This window comes from Myotis brandtii, unplaced genomic scaffold (assembly GCF_000412655.1).
Source record: "Myotis brandtii unplaced genomic scaffold, ASM41265v1 scaffold699, whole genome shotgun sequence".
Taxonomy (NCBI): Eukaryota; Metazoa; Chordata; class Mammalia; order Chiroptera; family Vespertilionidae; genus Myotis; species Myotis brandtii.
Window position 1 is genome coordinate 70,040 of NW_005370733.1, and position 23,676 is coordinate 93,715.

The window sequence follows — 23,676 nt, forward strand, 5'->3', positions numbered from 1 at the left end:
TGGGGGGAGAGCAGATGGCTGCCTCTCAGGGCCGGAGTGGGGAGGAGGCGGAGCCAGGGGACCCTGGACTCCTCCCTCTGGTTGCCTCTGGTTCGCTGCGCTGTACTTTATGTCCGTATGTGTGTGTTTTCCTCCAGAGACCATGAGAGACGCCAGGCTGACAGCACTGGAAACCGAATTACCAATTGTCCTCAGAACAGGTAAGGCATCAGCTCAGTCCACTGGCTGGGGGGACAGAGGGAGCTGCTCCCTCCCCTCCTCTGTGCACCCCCTGAACCACGGCCATTCCCTACATGCGCACATACAATTCTTCATTGCACTCGCTAGGTCTGTCCGCCCTGTGTAGCACCCTGCACTGAGGTGCTCGAGGAATATTTGAATGAGTTTTAAAAAGAGAGATGCTCCCTGGCTGGCGTTGCTCAGTGGTTAGAGTGACAGACTACACACCGAGGGTCTCGGGTTCGATTCCAGGTCAAGGGCACCTAAGTTTCAGGTTCGATCCTCAGCCCCAGTCATGGTGTGCATGGGAGGCAACCAATCGATATGTCTCTCTCACATCAATGTTTCTCTCTCTGTCTTTCCTCCCTCTCTTCTACTCTCTAAAAATCAATGGAAAAAATATCCACCTGTGAAGATTAACAAAAACAACAACAACAAAAATAAAAATTAAAAGGAAAGATGTTCTAATCATGGGACTCATTCCAAGAGCTTATGATTGAGCTCCCGTGAGGACTTTTTGGAATATCAGAAATCCTTAAACTTTGCTTACCTAAACGAAGAATCTCACACAATATTTACATATTTTTCTAGGAACTAGAAAAGATGGGTAAAATTTAGAATTTTAGAACCAAAGAGAAAAGCTGTTGCCAAAAGTGTTCTCATGTGCTTTGGCTTCTGTAAAGCGTTTGGAAGGAGAAGGCTTCAGAAAGCAGACGTGTATGCCCGCGTTGTATTTGCACACAGAAACAAGCTGGGTGTCCAGGCTGGTCAGCCTGGCTACTGCCCGGCTGCTGGACGGGCGCCATCTTTGTTAGAACTGAGCTCCTGTCACTCTGTCCTGGGCTCCTCCTTGGAGGACCGACCCCGACAGGCGGTCTCAGCGCGCAGAAGACAGCGTCTCCCAGGACTAGGCCAGGTAAGCAGCAATATCAGTGGAACAAAACCGAACTGCGGACAGGTTACTCTTAGACCTGAGTGTCCTTGGTGATTTGCCTGCCGTAGAAGTGAGCGCGGGGCCAGGCAGGTAGGCATGCTGTTAAGGGGTGACCTTCCGCGTGGGCCCCAAGTCTGCCCCGGTGCTCCCCTGCCAGCGGTGCTCTTTGTGCAGGGCCTGTGCTGAGGTCTGGCTTCAGCCTCTCACTCAGTCCTCCAAGGAAGCAGCAACCCGGCAGGCTAAAAAATTAGCGCACTGATTTTTTTAATTTTAATTTTAAAAAATTTTTTAAATGTATTGGAGTGACATTGGTCAACATGAACATACAGATTTCAGGCATCTTTACTTATAACTGTAATTTAATCCACCTCAGTATGGTGACATTTGTTTCTCTTCTCAGTTTTGAACTCTTCTGTGGTGAAATCTTACCAGCTGTAAGGTTTCTGAGCCCTTTCAAATCGACTTCCTTTGTGATTCACCTGTAAGATGTATATTTACAGGTGTGACCCAGCAACTTCCTGTTTCATGATTTGCTATCAGAAATGCATTTAGACATTTTAGTTAATTTTTCTGGCTAATGAACTTCTGACTCACAAAGAGCCCAATCAGTGACTGTTAACCAGGTTATAATTAAACAAGAGCGTAGATGGTAGTAGTTAATACTCGCGGTTTCTGGGTCGTTGTTACTCTGAATTTGCCGTGCGAGGAGGAGTTAACTCTAGCACAGTGTTTCTCAAACAGGGCCTGTATATCACCCGGATGGGAACTACCTGGTGCCTATTAAAATGCAGGTTCCTGAGGCAATAAGAGTGCAAATGGCTGCCAATGACATGTCTGCTCATTGGCCTGGGAACTGGGCCAACTGTGTTTGCTTTACCACGTGACCTCGCAAACTCACTCGTCCTTTTTGAGTGTCCCTATTCTCATCTGAAAATAAGGGTGAGACCTGCTTACCTCAGAGCGCGGCTATGAGGGTCAAAGCCACACGTCGCTGACTGTCGCATTGCAGGGCTCGGGGTTTGGAGTCAGGCTCAGCTCGCAGGTCTTCCTTGGTTTGCCTCTTGCTAGCTCTGTGACCCCGAGCGAAAGGCCTAACCCAGTGATGGCGAACCTATGACACGCGTGTCAGAGGTGACACGCCAACTCATTTTTTTGGTTGATTTTTCTTTGTTAAATGGCATTTAAATATATAAAATAAATATCAAAAATATAAATCTTTGTTTTACTATGGTTGCAAATATCAAAAAATTTCTATATGTGACACGGCACCAGAGTTAAGTTAGGGTTTTTCAAAATGCTGTCATGCTGAGCTCAAAAGGTTCCCTGTCACTGGGCCCTAACCTGTTGCTCTCCCTACGAAAGTGGGACCAAGACCACTCACACGGCTGTAGGAAAGGAGCATATTGATGGTGTTGGTGGAAGGTGAGCAGCGCCTGTCGGACACATGGTAGTGGTCATTACCTGGCTTTGGGAAACAGCTCTAGGGACCACAGTGGGAGACATACATAGTGTGTGTACAGTGCGCTTGGTGAGTGAGCTGCTTTTCGTATGTACAGGTGGCGCAGGTGCTCCACTGCCGTAAAGAAATGAGCTTTTGCCCTGACCTGTTTGGCTCAGTGGATGGAGTGTTGGTCTGTGGACTGAGGGGTCCCCGGTTCGATTCTGGTCAGGGGCATGACCTTGGTTGCGGGCAGATCCCCAGTTGGGAGTGTGCAGGAGGCAGCTGATCGATGTTTCTCTCTCATCGATGTTTCTAGCTCTCTATCTCTCTCCCTTCCTCTCTGTAAAAAATCAATAAAATATACTTTAAAAAAACCAAAAAACTGAGCTTTCAAGGTGAAGTTTGCCCTGGTGCCCCTTTCCTATAGCCAACGGCATGAGGCGTGCACGCTCCAAATGGAGAAACGACCCCTGGTTCACACCCTGAGGACAGTACCTGTGTCTGTGGGTTATACATATATGCATACAAGTTCTTTGGCTGATCACTTCCCACCCAGCATTTTCTTCTTGACCATCGCTCCAGTGTCTACTAGTAAAAGCTACTACAGCTGGTTAGGTCCTCAGCCCCTGAGGACAGTACCTGGGGACCTAACCAGCTGTACTAAATTTCAGACATTGGAGCGATAGTCAAGAATAAAATGCTGGGTGGGAAGTGATCAACCAAAGAACTTCTATGCACATATGTATAACCCATGGACACGGACTCGAGGGTGGTGAAGGCCTTGGCGGGGGGGCTAGAAGGGGTCAATGGGCGAAAAACGGGGACATATGCAATGCTTTCAACAATAAAGATTAAATTTTTAAAAAATCAGAATTAAGAAAAGAAAATACTATGCTGTTAGTTCCTTTTCTGCAAATAGTTCACCTACTTTTACGCGCTGATTTGAAAAATAAACACTATCTTAGCCAAAAACCCAAGGCAGAAACAGAAGTAGGAATAACTCTGTTTGGTTCTTTTATGAAGTTGCTGTGACAGTCGGTCTGGCCGTGCGGTGTTTGGTTTCTCTCTGGCTGTAGAACTCCTCTCTGTGAGTTTGTCACAGGCAGGGGTATCCTCACGCCGCACCGCTCCCATAACAGCGTTCTGCACACACTTCGAGGCACGGGGCATGCGCTGCTCTGCCTTCCAGGTAGTTTGTGGGGAACATGAGACTGTTGGGTCACACTGTCGTCTTCCTTTTTCTCAGTCTGGTAGTGGCACCAATGAAGAGCCTCCAGCGTCTGTAACGAACGTCCCGGACCCGGCACAGCACGTCTGTGAGAAAATGGCCCAACAAGCCAACCTCGGGGAGCTGCTCTCCATGCTGGACTCCCCCGTGCTGAGTGTGCGTGATGACGTCACGGCCGTCTTTAAAGAGAACCTCAATGCTGGTGAGCGAGAGCAGGTTGTTTCAGCTCGTCTGCCAGTCGGCAGAGAGCGACCTAGAGCGACCAGAACCCTGCGGCTCAGCTGAGCTTTTCCTTCTCAGGAGTCTTTACACACCAAGAGAGAGCTCACGTGGGTGGAACCACTCTAGGTGTGTGTCCAGCTTTTCCTTGCAGAACATTCAAATGTGCAACAGACACAGACGCGAGAATCCCATAGTGAGCCCCACGCACCCAGCACCCAAGTTTCTGCCGTTCTTTTTTTAAAATATATTTTTATTGATTTCAAATTAGAGGAAGGGAGAGGGAGAGAGAGAGAGAAACATCAATGATGGGAGAGAATCATTGATTGGCCGCCTCCTGCACGCCCCACACTGGGGATCGAGCCCCAAACTTGAGCATATGCCCTGACCGGGAATTAAGCCGTGACCTCCTGGTTCTGTTCATAGGTCGACGCTCAACCACTGGGCCACACAGGCCGGGCAAAATGAATTATCTTTTGTAATTAAAAAAAGTAATAAAAAAGAAGCTAGCATTTCATGTGCTTATATGGTTATTTAGGCAAATAAACTTGGTGTTGTCTTACAGTTAGACCTAAGTGAATGTAGTGAAGCAGAGATAGAGTGCTTCGGACGACTTTGGGTAACGTGTGGAGAAACATTTTCTGGATTTTGTGACAGGCGGCGATTTGAGGTAAATTTAGAATGTCAAAGGAAGTGACTCTGAGAACCCCCCTTTCTTTCTTTAGACCGGGGGCCGATGCTTGTGAACACCTTGGTGGACTATTACCTGGAAACCAGTTCTCAGCAAGTATTGCACATCCTGACTACCTTGCAAGAGCCACACGATAAGGTAACTGCAGGGGCAGAGTGGAGCGTGGGAGATGTTCTCCCGAGAGGGGTGCCGGTTCCTCCGCACACCCGTGTGCAGGCTCCGGACCTCCCCTCCCCCCCCACCTCTGCCGCCACGGGGCCTCGTTCCCAGGTGTCACCATACGTAAAAGTCACCCGCAGGACCTGTGTCTGCGGAAAAGTTTACAAAGTGAAATAAATTCCAGAGGCTTTTTAAGATCTTGCTGTTTAAAGAAATCCTGGAATCCCAATATTAGAATGGTACAGGGCCCTTCGGTTCACCAAGTGCCCCTTGTTAAACCCATGCTTTGATTCGGGTTTTTCAGCTTCTAATTAATCTGGGGAAATCTTAAGTGCAAACTAACGGGACCGATGGATGAGTCCAGCTTCCCAGCGCTGGGAGGGCCCTTACGTTTTGCTTTTGCTTTATGTTGGCCGGTGGTTGACAGCTAGCAGAGCACCGTGACGGCAGATTTGGGGGCATCTGCGGTCGTAGAGAATACGAAGACCTTGCCGTCTTGTTCTTTCACTCTGGGCTGAATTTTAACTTCCGCTCCGTCCAGATCTATATTTGGGGCCGAACCCGGCGGCCGGGCTCCTGTAGCAGTGAGTGAGCTTCCAGCAGGGCCCTCACAGCTTCAGCACCGCAGGCTGAGGCCTTGGTGATGGTAAGAGGTGGCCTGTTTGTGCCTCAGAAGGAGGGCCTCCCTGCCTCCCCCGCATGGGACCCTTTTTCAGGAAGTGCAGGCTGTCCTCTCAGGCCAGATGGGACCGTGGTTTAAATGCCAACATGGTTTAAATCTTGAACTTGACCTCTTTACCTGTGTGACCCTTGCTGTACATCTTGGGAAGCCTCGGGGGCCGGGGGTCCATCACTGTGGCCTTTGTGTGAGCCTCGTACATGCATCCGAGGGTCTCCCTTGGTTCCCTTGCCCCCCCACCTCCCAGCTTTACTGAGATACGTTTCCCTGTTCTCTCACACTTCTAGCATCTCTTGGACAAAATGAATGAATATGTGGGCAAAGCCACCTCTCGGTTATCCACGCTCTCGTTACTGGGCCACGCCATCCGGCTGCAGCCGCCCTGGAAGCATAAGCTCTCTCAAGCACCTCTCTTGCCTTCTCTGCTAAAATGTCTCAAGGTACGACGTGTGTAAGGACGCGAGCGAAATGGCCTCGTGCGTGTCGTTTCTGAAATGCTGGGTCCCTTCCAGGAAGCGCGCTATTGTAAGCTGAGAGTGTGGAAACCCCAGGCGCTGGGGGTTTCTCCGAGTGCAGAGTTGGGCTGAGTCGCTCTCAGGGCGTCACTGATGTCCAGGAGCTTTTGCCCAAGCAGATACGGTGACGTTTCAGCAGGTTGGTCCTCTTTCCCAAGCCTCTCCGATGTCGTCCTTGGCGAGCCTTCCCTCAGGTGAACATATGCCGGCTCGTCTTTGGGAACCCCGTTCCCAAGCGCCTTTTAGCTAACGGAGTGCGGGCTCGCAGGCCCGTCACCATGGACACGTGGCTGCCACGGCTCCCACCGGCGCTGCTGACCGCTCTCTGCTCTGGCACCGCCCGCAGTGTTCCTGCGCAGAGTCCCCCTAAAGAGAGCCTGGTGGGTGGAGTGGGGCAGGGGCTCGCTGGGCCACGCAGGGCTCTCTGTTCCTCTGTTCCGGTTCCTGGACTTGTTTCCGGCGGTGAAGTACGGAGACCTGGTTAATGTGAAGTGCTCGCTCCTCCCAGAGACAGGATAGTAGCGGAGTGTTTACCGCGGGCTCGTCTGGCACAGCACCTGCAGAGGGGCTTGTGACTCTGCCAGTGGGGGGACTAGCGGCTTTAGGGTCCCTGAAGGTGGGTCCCAAGGAGTCACATTGACAGGGTGTCATAAAAACATGCATGTGGTATTGGGGAAAAATAGGAATAGTGTTACCAACTTACTAAATTTTTAAATCTTCACCCAAGGATGTTTTTATTGATTTTTAGAGAGAAAGGAAGAGAGATGGAGAGAGAAACATTGATTGGTTGCCTTTCGTACATGCCCTGTTGGAGCCCCAATAGGGTATTGAACCCGCAACCTAGGCATGTGCCCTGATCGAGAATCAAACACAAAACTTTTTGGTGTACGGGCCGATGCTTCAACCCATCAGCCACCTGACCAGGGCAATAACTTAATTTTTTAAGCTGTTGGTTGATGAGGTTATAATCCAGTTTTGAGGCACCCTATTTAATTCAGAGTCCAAAACTACTCATCTTTTCCAAAAGGGTAAGCCTTGACAATTACTCTTGGGCTGTTACCCAAGCCTTCAGTTAGGATGTTGTACGATGAGGGTTCATCCTTTTTACTGGAACTCATACATTCTCCTAACAGCATTTTATACTCTTATCAGTAGATGGCTGCCATCACAGAAGGGACGGGCTTGATGTGAAAACTAAGTATATTTAAAACTTCCTTTCCAGACGTATAGATTCCTTTTTAAATAGGAATAATGAGTGTCTTAGCCTCGACGGGAGTCTTGGTTACTATCTTGTTGCTTAAATCTGAATTCTAGTCACTTGGCAAACAGCCTTGAAGTGGTCATGGGCCAGGTGAGACGCTCTTGCAGTCCAGGTGCTCAGCACCCATTGGCAGCGGTGTCTTTATTAGCCCTCAGTGAACACTCGCTGTGCGGGTTGTAGACATGGTCAGAGGTCACCATATTGCCTTTTATTTGCTGGTTTCTAAATACTGTGAAGGTGAGCCTTTAAGGACTCCTGGTAGTGCTATGCTTATTTCTTAAGTTATACTTTGTTGTGATCCTTTGAAAAAGTGTATGACTTGTCAATGTGGAGTGGTTTTTTTAATTGACTGTAAAAAGGTAAGCATTTTAGGATTTAGTTGCATGAACAAAAAACAGCTGCATTTCTCTGTTCTGTTAAAAAGTAGCCTCTCCTGCTTCCAGATCCTGCTCCCAAGTCCTCGGGCTTGAGGAGTGGGCATCGCCCACCCAGGTTAAGCTCCTCTGGGATGTGGGTGCCTGGTTCCGGCACCAGCTCCTGCAGCCGGGCTGGCCCTCAGCAGCTCCTGTGGAGTCGCTGTAGTGCTGTCCCTCCAAGCCCTGAGGGCCTTAGGGGCGGGGCTGAGTCTGAGCGAAGCTCTCACCGGGCCGTGGCGTGCAGTCCTGCACCTGACGGGTGTTCCTTCTTCGCAGGTGGACACTGATGTCATCGTCCTCACGACCGGCGTCCTGGTGTTGATAACCATGCTGCCCATGATCCCCCAGGCAGGCAAGCAGCACCTCCACGACTTCTTTGACATCTTTGGCCGCCTTTCGTCGTGGTGCCTAAAGAAACCAGGTAAAGACTCCTGCGTACCTGCAGGGGGTGCTTTCATGGACGAGCAGCGGGTGAGCGGTGAGGGAAGATGTGTCGACTTCTGTAGCTGGCATGGGTGTTGTCACCAGCCAGACGAGGAAGTAGCTGGGGGTGTCCACTGCCGGCAGGACCAGATGCTGTGCGATGCCTTTCTTCCGTTGGCTTAAAGGGTTCCTCCTCTGAGAAGCGGAGTGGCAGGAGGTAAAGCTCCCTGCCTTTCGGTGACCCCTGCCGGAGCGGGACATTCTTGCCTCAGTGCGCTGGTCTGACAGGACACAGGCCCCTGGCCCTGTTCCCGTGTGTGTGTGGGAGGAGGGAGGGCGCTGCACGTCCCACCCGCATTCTCGTTCCACATGCAGTGGACTTGGGAACCTCGGCAGGCAGCCCGCTCTGTCAGGGTGCCTCCAGCTGTGAGCACATGAACTTGCAGCACGAGGTGCACCCTGAAAGGATGAGCCCTGCGGCTCCGGCACAGCCCCTGGGGCCCGGGATGGAGCCGCCTCTGGGGCAGGGTGGGCTGCTCGTTCAGGAGGGCCTTTCTGTCCACGTGGACTTGCGGTTCCCAGCGGCCCAGGCAGGGCTAGGTTAACTACGTTTTCTTTCTTCCACTCTCAGCTCTGGTAAAGCGAATGTCAGGACAGTAGCTGAGACTACTGCTGATTTTAAAAGGTTCTCACACATTTGGTCACAAATACTTAAGCCTTGCTGGGCACCACGCACAGTGCGAGGCACTGAGGACAGAGGCAGCAGGCAGTGCCGTTCTCAGGAAGCAGCTGAGCCGGCAGGGGCAGGAGGATGAGAGGTGTTGGGGCCAGCAACTGTCCCGAAGGCGGCTCGGTGTGGGGAGGCGCCGGGGGTCCCTGTGGAGGGGTGACTGGAGAGGAGGCAGAGTTAGCTCAGTCAGACCTGAGGGTCACTCCACGTGGAGGGCATGTATCCAGGGGCCATCGGGAGCCACCGATGGATTTTCAGGGGGGCTGGCGTGCTCACCCTGCATTGTGGAAAGCCACTCTCACTCGGGGGGCAAAGGGGAGGGTCCGTGAGCAAGGAGTCAGGCGGCAGCTTCAGGCTCGTGTCTGCCGGGCCCATGTCAGCCTTGTGTCTGGCTGAGGCTCCTGGACACGCTCCTTTCCAGGCCACGTGGCGGAAATCTACCTGGTCCATCTCCACGCCAGCGTCTACGCCCTCTTCCATCGCCTCTACGGGATGTACCCTTGCAACTTCGTCTCCTTCCTACGCTCCCACTACACCATGAAGGAGAACCTGGAGACCTTTGAGGAAGTGGTCAAGGTAAAGGACAGCCGTGCAGCCAGGCGGCACTTACTCCTTTTGTATTAAATGCTAGAGGGGAATTCTGAAAAGATAACCCTTCCCCCAGCCCAGGACCCCCACCCCAGCCCTGAGCAACCACGGGCTGCCCTCTGCCTTGATGGGCTTGCCTGTCGTGTGCTGTGTGGCCCTGTGACGGGCCCTTCCCTTCACACGGTGTCCAAGCCCCCTCCCCGTCGCAGCGTGCATCAGTACTCGCTCTTTTTACTGTTAAATACTGTCCTGGTGCGTGGCGATAGTTAAGCCTTCCATTTGTCACCCGGACCCTTCCAGCCAATGATGGAGCATGTGCGGATTCACCCGGAACTGGTGACCGGATCCAAGGACCATGAACTGGACCCCCGGAGGTATGGAACCCCCTGGATAGTCCTCAGCTCTCTGGCGAGATTGCAGTGGGATGGGGAGATGTGCGCTTGAGAGGTCACTGGGGAGTATGGGTTCTTCTGCTCGTGGAGGCAGTCCCTGGAAAGGACTCGTGCAGCGAAAGCTTCGGGTGCGTCTGAAACACCCCGAGCAACAGGAAATGGAAATCCCCCCGGGGCCGTGTGGCCTCAGCCAGTGTGCTGGGGGAAGTCGGAGGTGGGGAGGCTGGGCCCCTGGGTCCTTCCTTCTGCTCCGCCAGGCGCTCCCTTCCTCCGTGGAGAATCAGCCTGCGCAGTTCCTGATTGGAGGATACAGGCACGCGGAGGGCCAGGACCGAAAGCGGGGAACGGGGTGGAGCTCTGCTTCCCGAGCTATGAGAAGCTCCTCTCCCTCCACACCTTTCCCCGCCGGCAGCCAGGCCTGTGCCCAGGCCGGTGATGCCAGTCCTCAGTCACTTAAAGCAGCTCCCTGTGAGGTCTACGGAGAGAAGCACAGGACGTGTGTGCAGCGCGTAATAACACGAGCAGACTTCCAGGCCGGAGTCCTTCTCACTCGGCAGTTGGGAGGTGTTGTCCGGTGCCCCTGCTCCCAGCGCTGCTGTGGACACAGGACCTCTGGCCTCTCACCCTCTTTGTCGATGGGTGTTCTTGGGGCCTGTGGAGTCTTTCCTTTGTTTTCTGGGATTTCCTAGTGCTGTCCCTTGGTGAGTCTGTTCTCATTGTTGGGTCTGGGAGCTCTGTAGGTTCTAGGAAATGCTCTATTTATGCGTGATTTCCTTGCCTCCATCGTCTCTGTCTTTTCCTACGACTCCTGGCATTGAAATTGGGACCCCCAACACGGTTCTCTGCTCTTTCCCACTCGCCTGTTTCTTCTCTGCTCTCTTGTTTTATTCCCTGAAGATGTCCTATCGTTAGTTTTTAATCCTTCTGTTATAGCCTTTGCTCCCACCATGTTCTTGATACCTGAGAGCTGTTTCAGTTCCTTGAATGACCTTTTTCATAGTGGCCTGTTTCTGTTTTTTAATTTTTAAAGTAATTCTTTTTTTTAATATATTTTACTGATTCTTTACAGAGAGGAAGGGAGAGGAAGAGGGATAGAGAGCTAGAAACATCGATGATAGAGAAACATCGATCAGCTGCCTCCTGCACACTCCCCACTGGGTATGTGCCTGCAACCAAGGTACATGCCTTTGACCGGAATCGAACCCGGGACCCCTGAGTCCGCTCCATTGTTTTTCTAAATTTTATTCGGTCAGGGCAAAGTAATTCTTTATTGTTGAATGTATTACATATGTCCCCCTTTTCCCCCATTGGCCCTCTCCAGCGCCCCCCTCCCCTCCTCTTTGTTTTTGGATGCAATCTCTCATGTCTGTGAGAATGTGGAGAGTTGGGTTTTAGGAGGTTGTACAATTGGGTGTGTGTGTGTTCAGTCTATTAACTTGGAAACCCCCTGGGTCAACTTATAGAGCCTCCCTCACCTCGATAGGCAGGAGTTATCTGGCTTTTGAAGAAAGCTCTAACTCAGAAGGTAAGACACCAAGGTGAAGAGAAGGAGGTAGAAGCAGTGAGCATACAGAAGCAGCAGGAAATGTCAGTAGTGGCCACGAGGAAGGGAACGGTCCCACTAAAGAAAGACCCCTCAACAATGAAAATGAAATCCAGAATAAACCTGCCGGGACAGCGGGAAGGTAAAGCCGAGCTGTCCCAGGGAGCAGAGTCAGAGGGCGGGAGGAGCAGCCGGGAGGAGGATGGGAAACAGACCGTCCGTCCAGGAGCCCAGCGGCCAGCACGGAGCTTTAGACAGAGGGACCGCTTGGTGGGGGACAAACTGGGAAAGAAATGATAGAAGAAAATTTCCAATGCAAGTACAAGTAATACAAGAAAATACGATAATTGAAAGACATGCGTTTCCCGATCAGAGCAACTTAGTGTTCAGCTTAATCAATGTAAAAGGATGCTGCCAAGGTTCAGTGTTGTGAAATTTCATGACACCAGAGATAAACCTTTTAGAGAAAAACAAAGTAAAACAGTAAGGATCAGAAATCAGAATGGCGTTAGCTTCTGAATCACCTTCAAAACGGAGGGAAAGGGTTTTCTTCCCGGCCAGCTGCCTGTTGAGTATGAGACGTTCTCAGATATGCAGGGACTCACATTTGCCCCCATAGACCCGCTGAGCACTGAGCACAGGTTTCACCAGAATGCAGGCGAAGTCCAGGGGCTGGGAGGGATTTCTCAATACTACGCTGACTTTACACTGTCACATTTCATTGACTCTAAGATGCCACTGAACAACAGGATGTACTTGTATTTTCTTACGCACACCCGAGAAAGAAAGAATCCCAAATACACCACATGTGACTGGTTAGCCTGTGCTTCCCAGTTTCAGAGAGATTACAATTGAAAAGTCCCTTTAAGAATCAAGAAGTTACTGTAAGTGCATCTGTTACTGTGGTTAAAATAAAACATCCCTGCGATATGCACTTCATCGTCTTCTCTGAGGTCAGTCTCCTCTGTGTGCGCATGTGTCCTGACTCTTGCTCTTACGTAATCACTTTCCAGCCGCTGAGAATGTGGGAGGAGACTAGCTCCCCTGCCCCAGGTGTCACAGGCTACCCCCAGACCCTCACCTGCTCCTGACCCAAGAGGCTGCGTGGGGACCCCAAGGCCCTGCCTCCAGGGCAGCTGCCTGAGGCCCCCCAGCCCGGCTCTGTCCTGTGTGTGATACCACATCCCCCCATCTCGGCGATGCTGAGCGGTCTGGGACCATTGCGTAGGGAGGATGTTTTCCAGGGGAGCCGTGGTGCGGCTGGTGCTGCTGGGCTGTTCTTTGTAAGCTTCGGAACACAGAGGCGAGAGCAAAACGATGTGGTCCCCAAGGAGGACCGTTATACCTGAGCAAGAAAACACGTTAGCTATTCCATTTCGTGCATTTGGCAAACACTGACGAAGTAAGAGAAGGAAAGGAACACACCCATGTCTTGTTCTTCTCATTTGAATTATTAGTGGGAGCATATCCGTTCGTGTATCTCTGCGTAGTTTTGTTTGTTTTTTTAATATATTTTCATTGATTTCAGAGAGGAAGGGAGAGGGGGAGAGAGCTAGACACATCAGTGATGAGAGAGAATCATTGATCGGCTGCCTCCTGCATGCCCCCTACTGGGGATCGAGCCTGCAACCCAGGCATGTGCCCTTGACCAGAATCGAACCCGGGACCCCTCAGTCTGCAGTCCAACGCTCTATCCACTGAGTGTTTTGTTTCCTTTACTCATGTAAGATTATATCCTGAGCATTTGCTGTCACTTAATCTTTGAAAGTATGATTTGTAAAGCCAACTTTAGTAAGGTATAATTTAGATACAATAAAGTTCCTCAGTTTTGTTAAGTTTTGACAAAAGTCTCAATCGCAGTAGAAGAATGTTCCCTTGCCCAGGAAGCCCCTTCCAGGCCGCCCGCCCTGTTGGCAACTGCGGACCTGCTGACAGGGTCACAGTCTTTCCCCTGCAGAGTCTCTGGCTGGACTTCGGTTGCTTCCTCCCTTCTTCCCATGGCGGGCTGTGCTGTGCTGAGCACGGTGTACTTCGCCACGTGTGTCTCTTTCCCTGGGCCATGCTCTTAGCAGAACTGTGGCTCCCAGATCAGAACCCTTAGACACGTCTGTACATTTCCTTGGGGGCTTTCTCTAGGGTTGAGACTTTCTGCGCCATGTTTGCTCGGAGGATGGTTTAGAACCCCAATACTTTGATAAGTGGCCTTAAGTCATGCTCAGCTACCTGGCAGTTTCCAGGCCTCCCTGATCTTCGATTACCTTTGTTCCAAAGGAGATTTTCCCTGGTGACTGCTCTGCACAGTTTGTGTTGTATTTTGAGGCCAGGCCTATTTTTTTGTTGATGAAATCTTTCTTTCAGTTTAGTGCCTGGTAAATTGATATAACCACTTTCAATGGGGAGGATATCGGTTTGTGAAATGAATGCCTAATTTCTGATCAGTACTTCTTGGGCTGGTGTGTTTCTGCCTTGTTCTTTGCTAATCACAGGTCAGTGGCTGGCTGGAGTTAGCGCTCTTATGTATTTGATTAATTAAATGGATTACAGCTTGCATTTCTTGACTTTCTTTGCCTTTTACAGGTGGAAGAAGTTAGAAACCCATGATGTTGTAATCGAGTGTGCCAAAATCTCTCTGGACCCTACAGAAGCCTCGTATGAAGATGGCTATTCTGTGTCTCACCAAAACTCAGCCCGCCTTCCCCCTCGTTCAGCTGACGTCACCGCAAGCCCTTACGTGGACACACAGAATAGCTTTGGTAGGAGGGACTCTGGTGCTTCTCTGCCTCCTGCTCTGGCCCTAGAAAGCATTGTTGATTTTTGTTGACTTTATTTTTCTTTTCCTAGAACAGTGATGGCGAACCTGTGACACGCTTGTCAGAGGTGACACGCGAACTCATTTTTTTGGTTGATTTTTCTTTGTTAAATGGCATTTAAATATATAAAATAAATATCAAAAATATAAGTCTTTGTTTTACTATGGTTGCAAATATCAAAAAATTTCTATATGTGACACGGCACCAGAGTTAAGTTAGGGTTTTTCAAAATGCTGACACCCCGAGCTCAAAAGGTTCGCCATCACTGTCCTAGAAGAAGACTTAGGTCAGCTCCTAGACCTAGGAGCAGTTTCCCAAATATTAAAACTTAGAATTTGCCTCCATTTCCGCTGATTAATTCCTCCTTCAAGTGTAATTTAGGCCCATGTCCTTGGTCTCCTGCCTGATCATGTGCCAGCAGACTTGCTGTGTCTGCGATGCTTAACAAGGAAAATGGGTTTAAGTATGTGACTTCTAGGCTCCTGTGCATAAGGGAGTCTTCCTGCTTCTGCGACACTTGTGAGGCCTCTGGGCCGCAGCACTGACGTGTGCCCGAGTGCACGGTGTGGGATTGGGTTGCTGCAGAGTCCAGGTTGCTCGGCAGGCAGCCCCCACCGAGGCATCGTCCGGCCTCGCCTTCTCAGGTTTTCCTGCAGGCCCTCCTGCACTCATTCCCAAAGAGCACTGTGGGGTGTTCCTTGCCCCCCAGGATGTCAGGGCCCTCAGATTCTCTTTAAATGCAGAGAACTGAATATCGTTGGAAGTTGAGAAGGTGTATTTTTTAAACAAATTTAATTTGAGAGAGAGAGAGACACCGATGCATCATCCCACTATCCATGCATTCACTGGTTGCTTCTTGTATGTGCGCTGACTGGGGACCAACCCCCGTTGGTGGACACAATGGTGCTCCAACCAGCTGAGCCACCCAGCGAGGGCGAGGTGACCAAAGCGTTTTGTCAGAATAACCAGGCCACACACCGAGGCGGTGTGCTCTTTCCCTTTCGTTGCAGGGAGTGTGACTTCCACCCCTCCCTCCGTGTCCCGGCCGATGTCCAGCACGCCAGGGCAGCTACCTCCGCCTCTGAGTTCCCCTGCGCCGCGGCTGTCAGCTGAGGCCCCGCAAGTACGTCCCAGAGCGCGCCTGCTTCTTCTCTGCTCGCTGCTGGCACTGGCCACTGGCATCGGGCTTTAGCACGTGGTCTGGGAAAATCTCACTGCTCATTTCAGAAAGTTATTTTTAAGGATGGGTTACATTAGCAAAACCCGCTTGGGTTTCTCTTAGAGTCTAGACCTACAAATGCAACGTGTCCCTTGATAGAGCTTTAATGAGGTGCCTCTTTCTAGTTTGAAGTGGCCACCGCCCAGGGACGTACACGTTGGGCGAGTGGTCCTTGCTCATCCCGACATGCTTACTGACTTCCCAGGCTACTCTCTGGAGCCCATCTCTCGTGTGCGGCATGGCCACGCCTCCCACCTCCCCTGGAAACGTGCCGCCTGACTGCTCCCAGCCCTACAGTAAAGCCTTTGGTGCCCCTGGTACGTCTGCCTCGGTGGTTTTGGTTGGTGGGGGTGGGCCTGCCGTTTATGACCAGGAACAGTCTCAGGTCTGACTGTGTTTGGGGACTTGCAGCAGTGAACCTGGTGTTGACACTAATGCAAACCTCAGGGGCTTCCGGAACATGTAGAGGGAACCTAAAACAGAGCCTGGCCTGGAGCCCCACAGTGAGCTCCAGCAGCTTTCCTCACTGTGACAGGCCGCCGGGAACGTGGCAGCTCCTCAGTCGGGCCCAGTGACTGTGCGTTCTGCCCTTGTCTCTGAGCAGGTGGAAAAGGAACTCCCTCGGGAACCCCAGCGACCTCTCCTCCGCCCGCCCCGCTCTGCCACTCGGATGACTGCGTGCACGTCCCACTCCCCCCACCCACAGCCGCACCCCCCCGGAAGGTATGCTCGGTTCGCCCTCTCCCCAGCACTGTGGCCGCCTGCTCACTCACTCTGTGAAGCCTGTCATGCCAGATAGAGGTCCCCCCTAAAGTGTGGTGGCTTTAAACAGACAGCTGACAGGGAGCAGCCAGCAGCTCTCCAAGTGGGGCAGCTGACTCGGCCTGGAGCCTTTCCTGGAACCCGTGGGGTCAGAAGTGCTGGCGCAGTGATACTGAGCTGTCCTTTGCCCCTTGACTGCGTGGAACTCCTGCTGTAGGAAATGGTGGTGAGCGCCTGGCCCCTCAGGGTGAAGGGCCCACCTGTCCTGGCAGGCATTACAGTTTCTTCCTGGACTGGTTTCTCTGTGTAAAAGAAAGGAAAAACAAGCAAAAAAACGAACTTAAGAATATTCTGTGGGAAGCAGTGAAAGTCGTTAGTTTATCAGATCCTGGCCTTTGGGAACATGATTGTGTAACTCTCTGTAGCGGCAGAGGACGTGCACGTGAGCACTGCTCACACCAGGTGGCGTGACCTCAGGCTCCTGCGAGGGTCAGGCCGAGAGCTGCCCAGCCGCCTTTCCTCCCGAAGCTCTGATTTTATTGAAGAGCTGGCTGGCGCTGGTCTTCAGACCCGGTGTGGCCAGCAGTTAGTTTGTTAAGTGATGAACTGAGCCTGTCTCTTCAAGATAAACAACTGACAGCATTTGTTGCCAATGATAAAAATTCAGCTCTCAGGTGGAATTGGAATATTAAAACACTGGCACGCGCCCCCACAAGCTGGATAGCTTCCCCTAGTCTCTCATGTGAGATTGAAGGTCTCGGGAAGCTTGGTTAGTCCTTCGCGTTGTCAGCATTGAATAGTGAATTGTTTCAACATGACCCGGTGAGCCAGTCTCTGCCAAATGCCCAGAGAACGATGCTACAGCTCATGCGTGGTGAAGGCGCGTTTGTGCACATGCCAGGCAGGCGGTGGATAACACGCACATGGAGCGTGTATGGCCATGGCTTCAGGTCTCACACCGTAAATAACGCTAAGAAGCAACCCTTGTCAGGTGTGGGTGCGACAGCAAGGATGTGACCGCAGTCTGTTAACATCGTTTACTTCTCACCACTGCTTGTCCGGAGTCCCAGCGTTTTCCTCACATGTTTAGCCAGAACCGTAGGCAGCAGCTGGAAGGCAGAGGCGGCGGAAGCGCCCAGCTGCTTCCCTGCAGGGATCCGAGCAGCTGCAGGAATGGACAGCAGCTCTGCTAGCCTCACCCGTTCCTTCTTGTTTTAAGTGAATTAATGAATATTCTTAAAACTTCCCTTTTAATTCCTAATCTAGTAACTTTCAAGAGATATAACATAACCACACAGTAAACAAAAGGTCCTGGGATTCTCAACAGTTTTTAAGAACATCCAGGCGTCCGAGACGAAACAGTTTGCTAATCTGACAGCGCAGATACTTGGGGTGTTTCTCTTACGTCTGGGGACGGGTGCTCAGCCTCGCCGAGTGATGTAAACGTGCCCATCTTTTCAGGAGGAGAGAACAGATCCGGCCCGGCCCTGCCTGCACAGACAGCACCATCTTCCCAACGACCGCGGTCTAGGTACCGTCTCCTCTTGTTGGGTTCCGTGTGGGAACGGGACATTCTGGAACGCTGCAAACCACTGAGCCTAGAGACACCAAAGCCAACCTGATAGTAATGCACAGCCCTACGCGAGTGCAGTTGAGTGCCCGTGCGGAGCTGCCAGCCTGTGGTTTTACCTGTTCTCTGAGCGTTAGGGACGGAGATTTCCTTCCTGTGGGGCTAGTGTTGGGCCCCGTCAGTTAGATGTGGTCAGTGCTGGAGCTCTGCCGCCCGGAGAGCCCTCCCAGCCTGTCCGTCCAGCAGGAGTCGTTCCGGCACCTCCGTGACGGGAAGCGTTTCGGTTCCAGTGGTTTCCCGCATGATTCTCTGACTCAAGTTGTCTGTTTCTAGAAGAACTTCCTGGCAGCAAAGGTGCTGTCACTCTCAGTGACCTTCCAGGGTTCTTGGGCGGCCTGGCCTCCGACGAAGACAGCATTGAGAAGGACAACGAAGAAGGTAACGTCCAGGCTCGGGGGCCTGGGGAGGTGGTGAGAGGGTAAAACCCTGAACCGGCCTCGCGCCAGCACGCAGGGCTGGCTTGGTGCTTCTTCTCTTGGGGAGAAAAGATGGGAGGTGAACTCGGGGTCCAGTGCCAGGTGAAGGGATGCCGCTCTCTACTGCCCTCTGGTGGCAGTGCCTGGCCCTCCCCAGGGGGCCTGCTCACTGGGGTGTCTCTGTCTCCCTCCCTCCCCTTCAGCGGCAATTTATAAGGAACTTTCTGAGATCACGACGGCCGACACCGAGCCCCTGGTTCCTCGAGGAGGCTTTGACTCTCCCTTCTACCAGGACAGTCTCCTGGGCTGTCCGAGGAAGACCCCGTCAGCCACCACCAGCGCTCAGGGCGCCAGTGTGCACCCCGAGCCTCTCAACGCGTCCCTGGACAAGCTTGGGCCTGACACACCGAAGCAAGCCTTTACCCCCATTGAGCTGCCCGGCGGGGGCCGAGACCAGAGCCCTGCCGGGAGCGGGGAGCACCAGACGCCTCTGGAGACCAGGATCCTCACGCCCAGCCCCTTCAGAGTTCCGTCTCAGCGGGGCGCGGGCTTTGGGAGCGGGCAGCCTCCTCCCTACGATCATCTTTTTGAGGTGGCGCTGCCCAAGACTGCCCATCATTTCGTCAGCAAGAAGACCAAGGAGCTCGTGAAGAAAATGCCAGGAAACGCAGAGGAAGCCTGTGCGCCCTCTGCCTCCCCGCTGGAGGTGCTGGACAGGCTGATCCAGCAGGGCGCCGACGCGCATGGCAAGGAGCTGAGCAGGTGAGGCGCCGCGGCTCCGTCCTCCGCAGTGTCTGTCCCGTGTGACATCAGAACGTGGGAGGGCGCAGGCTGTGTGCTCCGGCTGCTGCTGCCGCCTGTGCGGGCAGACACCCTCCAGCTGCCGCCTTTGCATGCACAGGGCGGTGTGTGTCCTCCAGATGCGCACACTGACCTGGACCGTCCCATTTTAACACGAGTCTTCCTACCTCGACGTAGGCCGTCTGTGCCCTGCGCTCGGAGGACGTTCAGAGGCTTCCACGCGGCTCTCAGTGCAGGGGAGGTTCTGGCATTTCAGAAGCAGGAGTGTGTGTCACAGGGCCCTCTGCTGGCCGCAGGTGTTCTGCTTGCTGACAGCTCACTGGGTGGGAGATCAATCAGCAGCCTTTCCATGCAAGTTCAGGGGCCCCTCCCCCGGGAAGGCACACGGGATTTCTTAGAGATCTTCTGAGACACTCTTGAACCCTTCTTTTATTTATTATTTTTTTCTTTTTTCTTCAACCTTTCTCTTTATTACCCTTTTCAAAGGATGTTCAAGGACAGCGTGAGGGAAGTTTGAATTCTCGGTCATTTCTCAGCAGGTTCTTGGGGAATGTTATTTTTTTTTCCCTTGTGTATAATAACCTAGCGCAGGATTTCCCAGAGATTGTAATATTTAAGATCTCTCTCTTCTTTTTTAAGATTGAGTTTGGAGAGGGAGGAAGAGAGAAGCATTGATGTGAGAGAGAGAAACATCAGTTGCTCCCAGTCTCGCCCCGATCGGGAATTGAACCTGCTGCCTTCTGGTGTACAGAACAACCCACTGAGGTGGTGCTCTAACCAACTGAGCCTCACCAGCCAGGGCTAAGATTCCATCCACCCCCCCCCTTTTTTTTCTAAAATATATTTTTCTATTGATTTCAGAGAGGAAGGGAGAGGGAGAGAGAGTTAGAAACATCGGTGATGAGAATCATGGATCAGGTGCCTCCTGCACACCCCACACTGGGGATTGAGCCTACAAGCTGGGCATGTGCCCTGTCTGGGAATTGAACTGTGACCTCCTGATTCATAGGTGGACACTCAACCACTGAGCCACGCCGGCCGGGCTAAGATCCATTTTTTAATGACATTCAGTGTAATAGGCCCAGGTAAATTACCTACTTTTTCCTTAAACTTGGGGGACAGGCGTGTCTCACCCAGAGCTGCTCCCCATGTATTTCAGTAGAGGATTGAAAACAGGCAGCTCGCAGTGTGTTTGGTTACCAGTCACCTTGAAAGCTGAGCAAAACTCGCCAGCCACAGAGTGAGCTCGGCCCTCCCTTGAGTGGGCTGTGAGGCTCCTGGGCTGCCTCCACGGGGATGGGAGCTGAAGGCTTTCTTGGGCACAAGGAGGGACCTGGCCTCGCTGCAGGTACGTACGATCGCTAACTTTGTGATTCAAAACCTTTCTTCCCAGGTTGTCTTTACCCAGCAAGTCTGTCGACTGGACCCACTTTGGAGGTAAAGTTGTAACTTTAGCTCCAGATCCAGCCCACATGGGCCTGCCTGCCTGCCTGTTGCCTTTTCTGTCCCCGAGGGAGGTGCTTTATAGGAAGCAGAGTCCCCCTTCGCTGCTGTTCCAGCCCCTTAACTCTGTGCTTGCTAAAGAGTATCCCAGGTGTCGTAAAGTCAGCATTTCCTGTTTTTGAAAAGTGGCAAAGACCATGCACTTTGCAATAGAATTGCAAAAAGTGCAGACCTCTCGCCTGGCCTCGGCTTCCCTGGGCTAAGCCCCAAGTGCAGGAGGTGGTACTGGGAGTTTTGGGGGAAAGGTATCAGGGAAGGAAGAAAAGGAATCTCAGAAGTGTACGCATATGGCTCCAGTTTGCGGAGAAAAGGAAAGAATGCTCTCAGAGTGTCACCACAGTGTGCCCTTAGCAAGGGACGTGGGTGGCAGTACTTCCTCACCTACTGAGTGCCTGCGAGGCGCCCCGTGGTCAGTGCCAGTGGGTGGCAATCTCTTTCTTAAAGAATTGTTTCTTGAGCTGAGAGACCCTGGGTGGGGCTTGATTGAACGCCATGTAAAAGGCATCTCTGCCACCCTCCCTCTGCTTTAAAATCAGGCTCTCCTCCCTCAGATGAGATCCGCACCCTCCGTAACCAGTTGCTTTTACTGCACAACCAGTTGCTCTATGAGCGCTTTAAGAGGCAGCAGCACGCTGTCCGGAACAGGCGGCTCCTCCGCAGGGTGATCAGGGCGGCGGCTCTGGAGGAGCACAACGCGGCGATGGTGAGCGCTGAGGGGTGGGCGGCGGTGGTGAGCGCTGAGGGGTGGGCGCTGAGGGGTGGGCGGCGATGGTGAGCGCTGAGGGGTGGGCAGCGGGCTGGGCCCTTCGCTGCCGTAGGAGCAGCCCCTGAGCCCAGTCAGTCCCCGCCCTTGCTCTGCTCCCTGGTGTGACTGGGGCGGCCGCCTCGTCTCTGAGGTTCACACAGGAGTGGCTGCATCTCTGGGCTCCCGCATCTCTGGGCTTCCTTGCAGCTCTTAGAAGCCGTGGGGACACCTGAATTTTTTGTTTATTCATGATTGGCTCTGATGATAACGGGGTCAAAAGATTGTTTTGTTTCTCCAAATGTGAAACCAGCTCTCCTGAAGCTATTTGATGGCCCCAGATGTGTGACACAGTAGTGCAGCCAGTTAGACCTGGAGACTGGCCGTGGCTCTGCCACTTAGAAAGTAGGTGAGCCTGTGGCAACCGCCGGTGGCATGTAACTGAGAGGAGTACCCGCTTGCTGAGTGCTGGCCAGGGCGAGCGTCCGTGATGTGCATCCCTTCGGTGACCTGATGGGAAATGTGGGAGCCCTTGAGCTGGAGCCCAGCCAGACAGAGCGAGCTGTCAGGGTCTGGACCTGTAGTATGGTTAAAGGGCAGCTAAGACTTTAGATGAAATGTTTGCATTTGAACTTGAGCATCACTGCCCATGTTGGAAGGCAGCTAAAATGATGACATCTTTGGTCTCTGCTAGAAAGACCAGTTGAAGTTACAAGAGAAAGACATCCAGATATGGAAGGTCAGTCTGCAGAAGGAGCAAGCCAGGTACAGCCAGCTCCAGGAGCAGCGGGACACGGTGGTCGCCCAGCTGCACAGCCAGATCAGGCAGCTGCAGCACGACCGGGAGGAGTTCTACAACCAGAGCCAGGAGCTGCAGGTGCGCCGCCGCGCAGGCGTCCCCGAGGGGCACACACACCGCGTGCTGCTCCGCACAGGCGAGCCCTTCCCCCACACGGTGGCTGGGGCAGGTCCATTTGACTTAGGGAGCGGTCCCAGCGCCCTCAGTGTCACTCATTTGTCCTGCCTCCGCAGCCAAACAGAGAAGTTCTGCTTCTCAGGTAGATCTAAACAACTGAGTGGTACTTGTCCTGACAACTTAGGAGCTGTTTAAAATAATATACATAAACCTAAGAAAACTTAAGTTCCTTTTTCAATGGCACAGCCACTGGCCAATGCTGTGTGCGCACCCTTGGGCACTGCACAGAGGTGCAGGCCTGGGTCACCGCAGGTCCCGTCTCTTACTGGGTTTTGCGTGGTGATCTGATCACATTGACCACCTGACACACAGCTTTGCAAAGAGAGGTCCTCGTCCCCGGCAGGGACACCTCTTACTGACACTGAAGGCCCTCCAGCCGGTAGTGCGCGTGATGGCCAGCAGGTGTCACTGTGTTTCCCTCCCGCCCCCATCAGGGGCGTTTGCTGCCCACTCCAGGGCTCCGTGGGGCAGTTTGGGGCCTCGGGGTCTGAGGCCTTTGTTACACAAATCAGGAACTCGCCATAGCTTACTTTTTAAAACAAAGACTTATTTCCTGATGCGCCACTGAGGGAGGGGGCTGTGGCTCTCGGGGGCAGGCCCGCTGGCGCTCTGAGCCGGCATCTCCCTGTACAGACGAAGCTGGAGGACTGCAGGAACATGGTGGCCGAGCTGCGCCTGGAGCTGAAGAAGGCCAACAGCAAGGTGTGCCACACGGAGCTGCTGCTCAGCCAGGTGTCTCAGAAGGTGAGAGGGCGAGTGGGCCACCCCGCCACTGGCCTTCCTCCTCCAGAGGGGCCCTGGCAGGGAGCTGTGAGTTGTGTTGCTTGTGAGTCTGGGAGGGGCCCCAGCAGGGAGCTGTGAGCTGTGTTGCTTGTGAGTCCGGGAGGGGCCCCGCAGGGAGCGCGCCTGTCCCTTCCGCTCGGGACAGTGGGTCAGGGGCTGGGTGCTGTTGAACTCCCTGTGAGTGTCCTGGGAAGTCTCTCCACACTCTGTTCGCATAAATGGACCAAGTTTGTTCAGTTTTGAGCTGTGACTCTGAGGTTCACTGCGCTGCTAGAAATCCCTTAGTCAGGAACGGCGAGTCTTCCCGGGACCGAATGCCCTGCTGCGGTCCTGCACACCCCTCTCCCAGCGTCCTGTGGTGGCCACCTCGGTGTGGACGTTGGCACTTCTTCCTTTTTGCCGGCTCCATTTAAAGTGCATTTTTGTCCATTTCACCGCCTGTTCCTGTGTTTGGTCAGCTCTCCAATAGCGAGTCGGTCCAGCAGCAGATGGAGTTCCTCAACAGGCAGCTGCTGGTGCTCGGGGAGGTCAACGAGCTGTACTTGGAGCAGCTGCAGAACAAGCACTCGGACACCACCAAGGTGGGCCGGAGGGAC

The 23,676-nt window shown here is 52.9% G+C and overlaps 1 protein-coding gene across 6 annotated transcripts in view; it reads left to right on the forward strand.

Annotated features, from left to right (window-relative positions):
- The window catches only part of TSC1 (tuberous sclerosis 1), a 35,976-nt gene that overhangs the window by 9,159 nt on the left and 3,141 nt on the right, over positions 1-23,676 (forward strand). For 4 of the 6 annotated variants that reach the window (XM_005882118.2, XM_005882120.2, XM_005882119.2 and 1 more), the window contains exons 2-20: positions 138-200; positions 3,841-4,024; positions 4,767-4,870; positions 5,858-6,010; positions 8,039-8,183; positions 9,337-9,491; positions 9,804-9,877; positions 14,016-14,191; positions 15,259-15,371; positions 15,673-15,784; positions 16,072-16,190; positions 17,691-17,760; positions 18,133-18,237; positions 18,479-19,037; positions 20,470-20,513; positions 21,116-21,282; positions 22,016-22,198; positions 22,931-23,041; positions 23,539-23,661. In XM_005882118.2, the coding sequence (XP_005882180.1) occupies positions 3,919-4,024; positions 4,767-4,870; positions 5,858-6,010; positions 8,039-8,183; positions 9,337-9,491; positions 9,804-9,877; positions 14,016-14,191; positions 15,259-15,371; positions 15,673-15,784; positions 16,072-16,190; positions 17,691-17,760; positions 18,133-18,237; positions 18,479-19,037; positions 20,470-20,513; positions 21,116-21,282; positions 22,016-22,198; positions 22,931-23,041; positions 23,539-23,661 (2,619 nt within the window). In that variant the 5' untranslated portion in view covers positions 138-200; positions 3,841-3,918. The remainder of the gene's footprint in view (positions 1-137; positions 201-3,840; positions 4,025-4,766; positions 4,871-5,857; positions 6,011-8,038; positions 8,184-9,336; positions 9,492-9,803; positions 9,878-14,015; positions 14,192-15,258; positions 15,372-15,672; positions 15,785-16,071; positions 16,191-17,690; positions 17,761-18,132; positions 18,238-18,478; positions 19,038-20,469; positions 20,514-21,115; positions 21,283-22,015; positions 22,199-22,930; positions 23,042-23,538; positions 23,662-23,676) is intronic. The other 2 variants (XM_005882123.2, XM_005882122.2) reach the window with 2 other exon arrangements.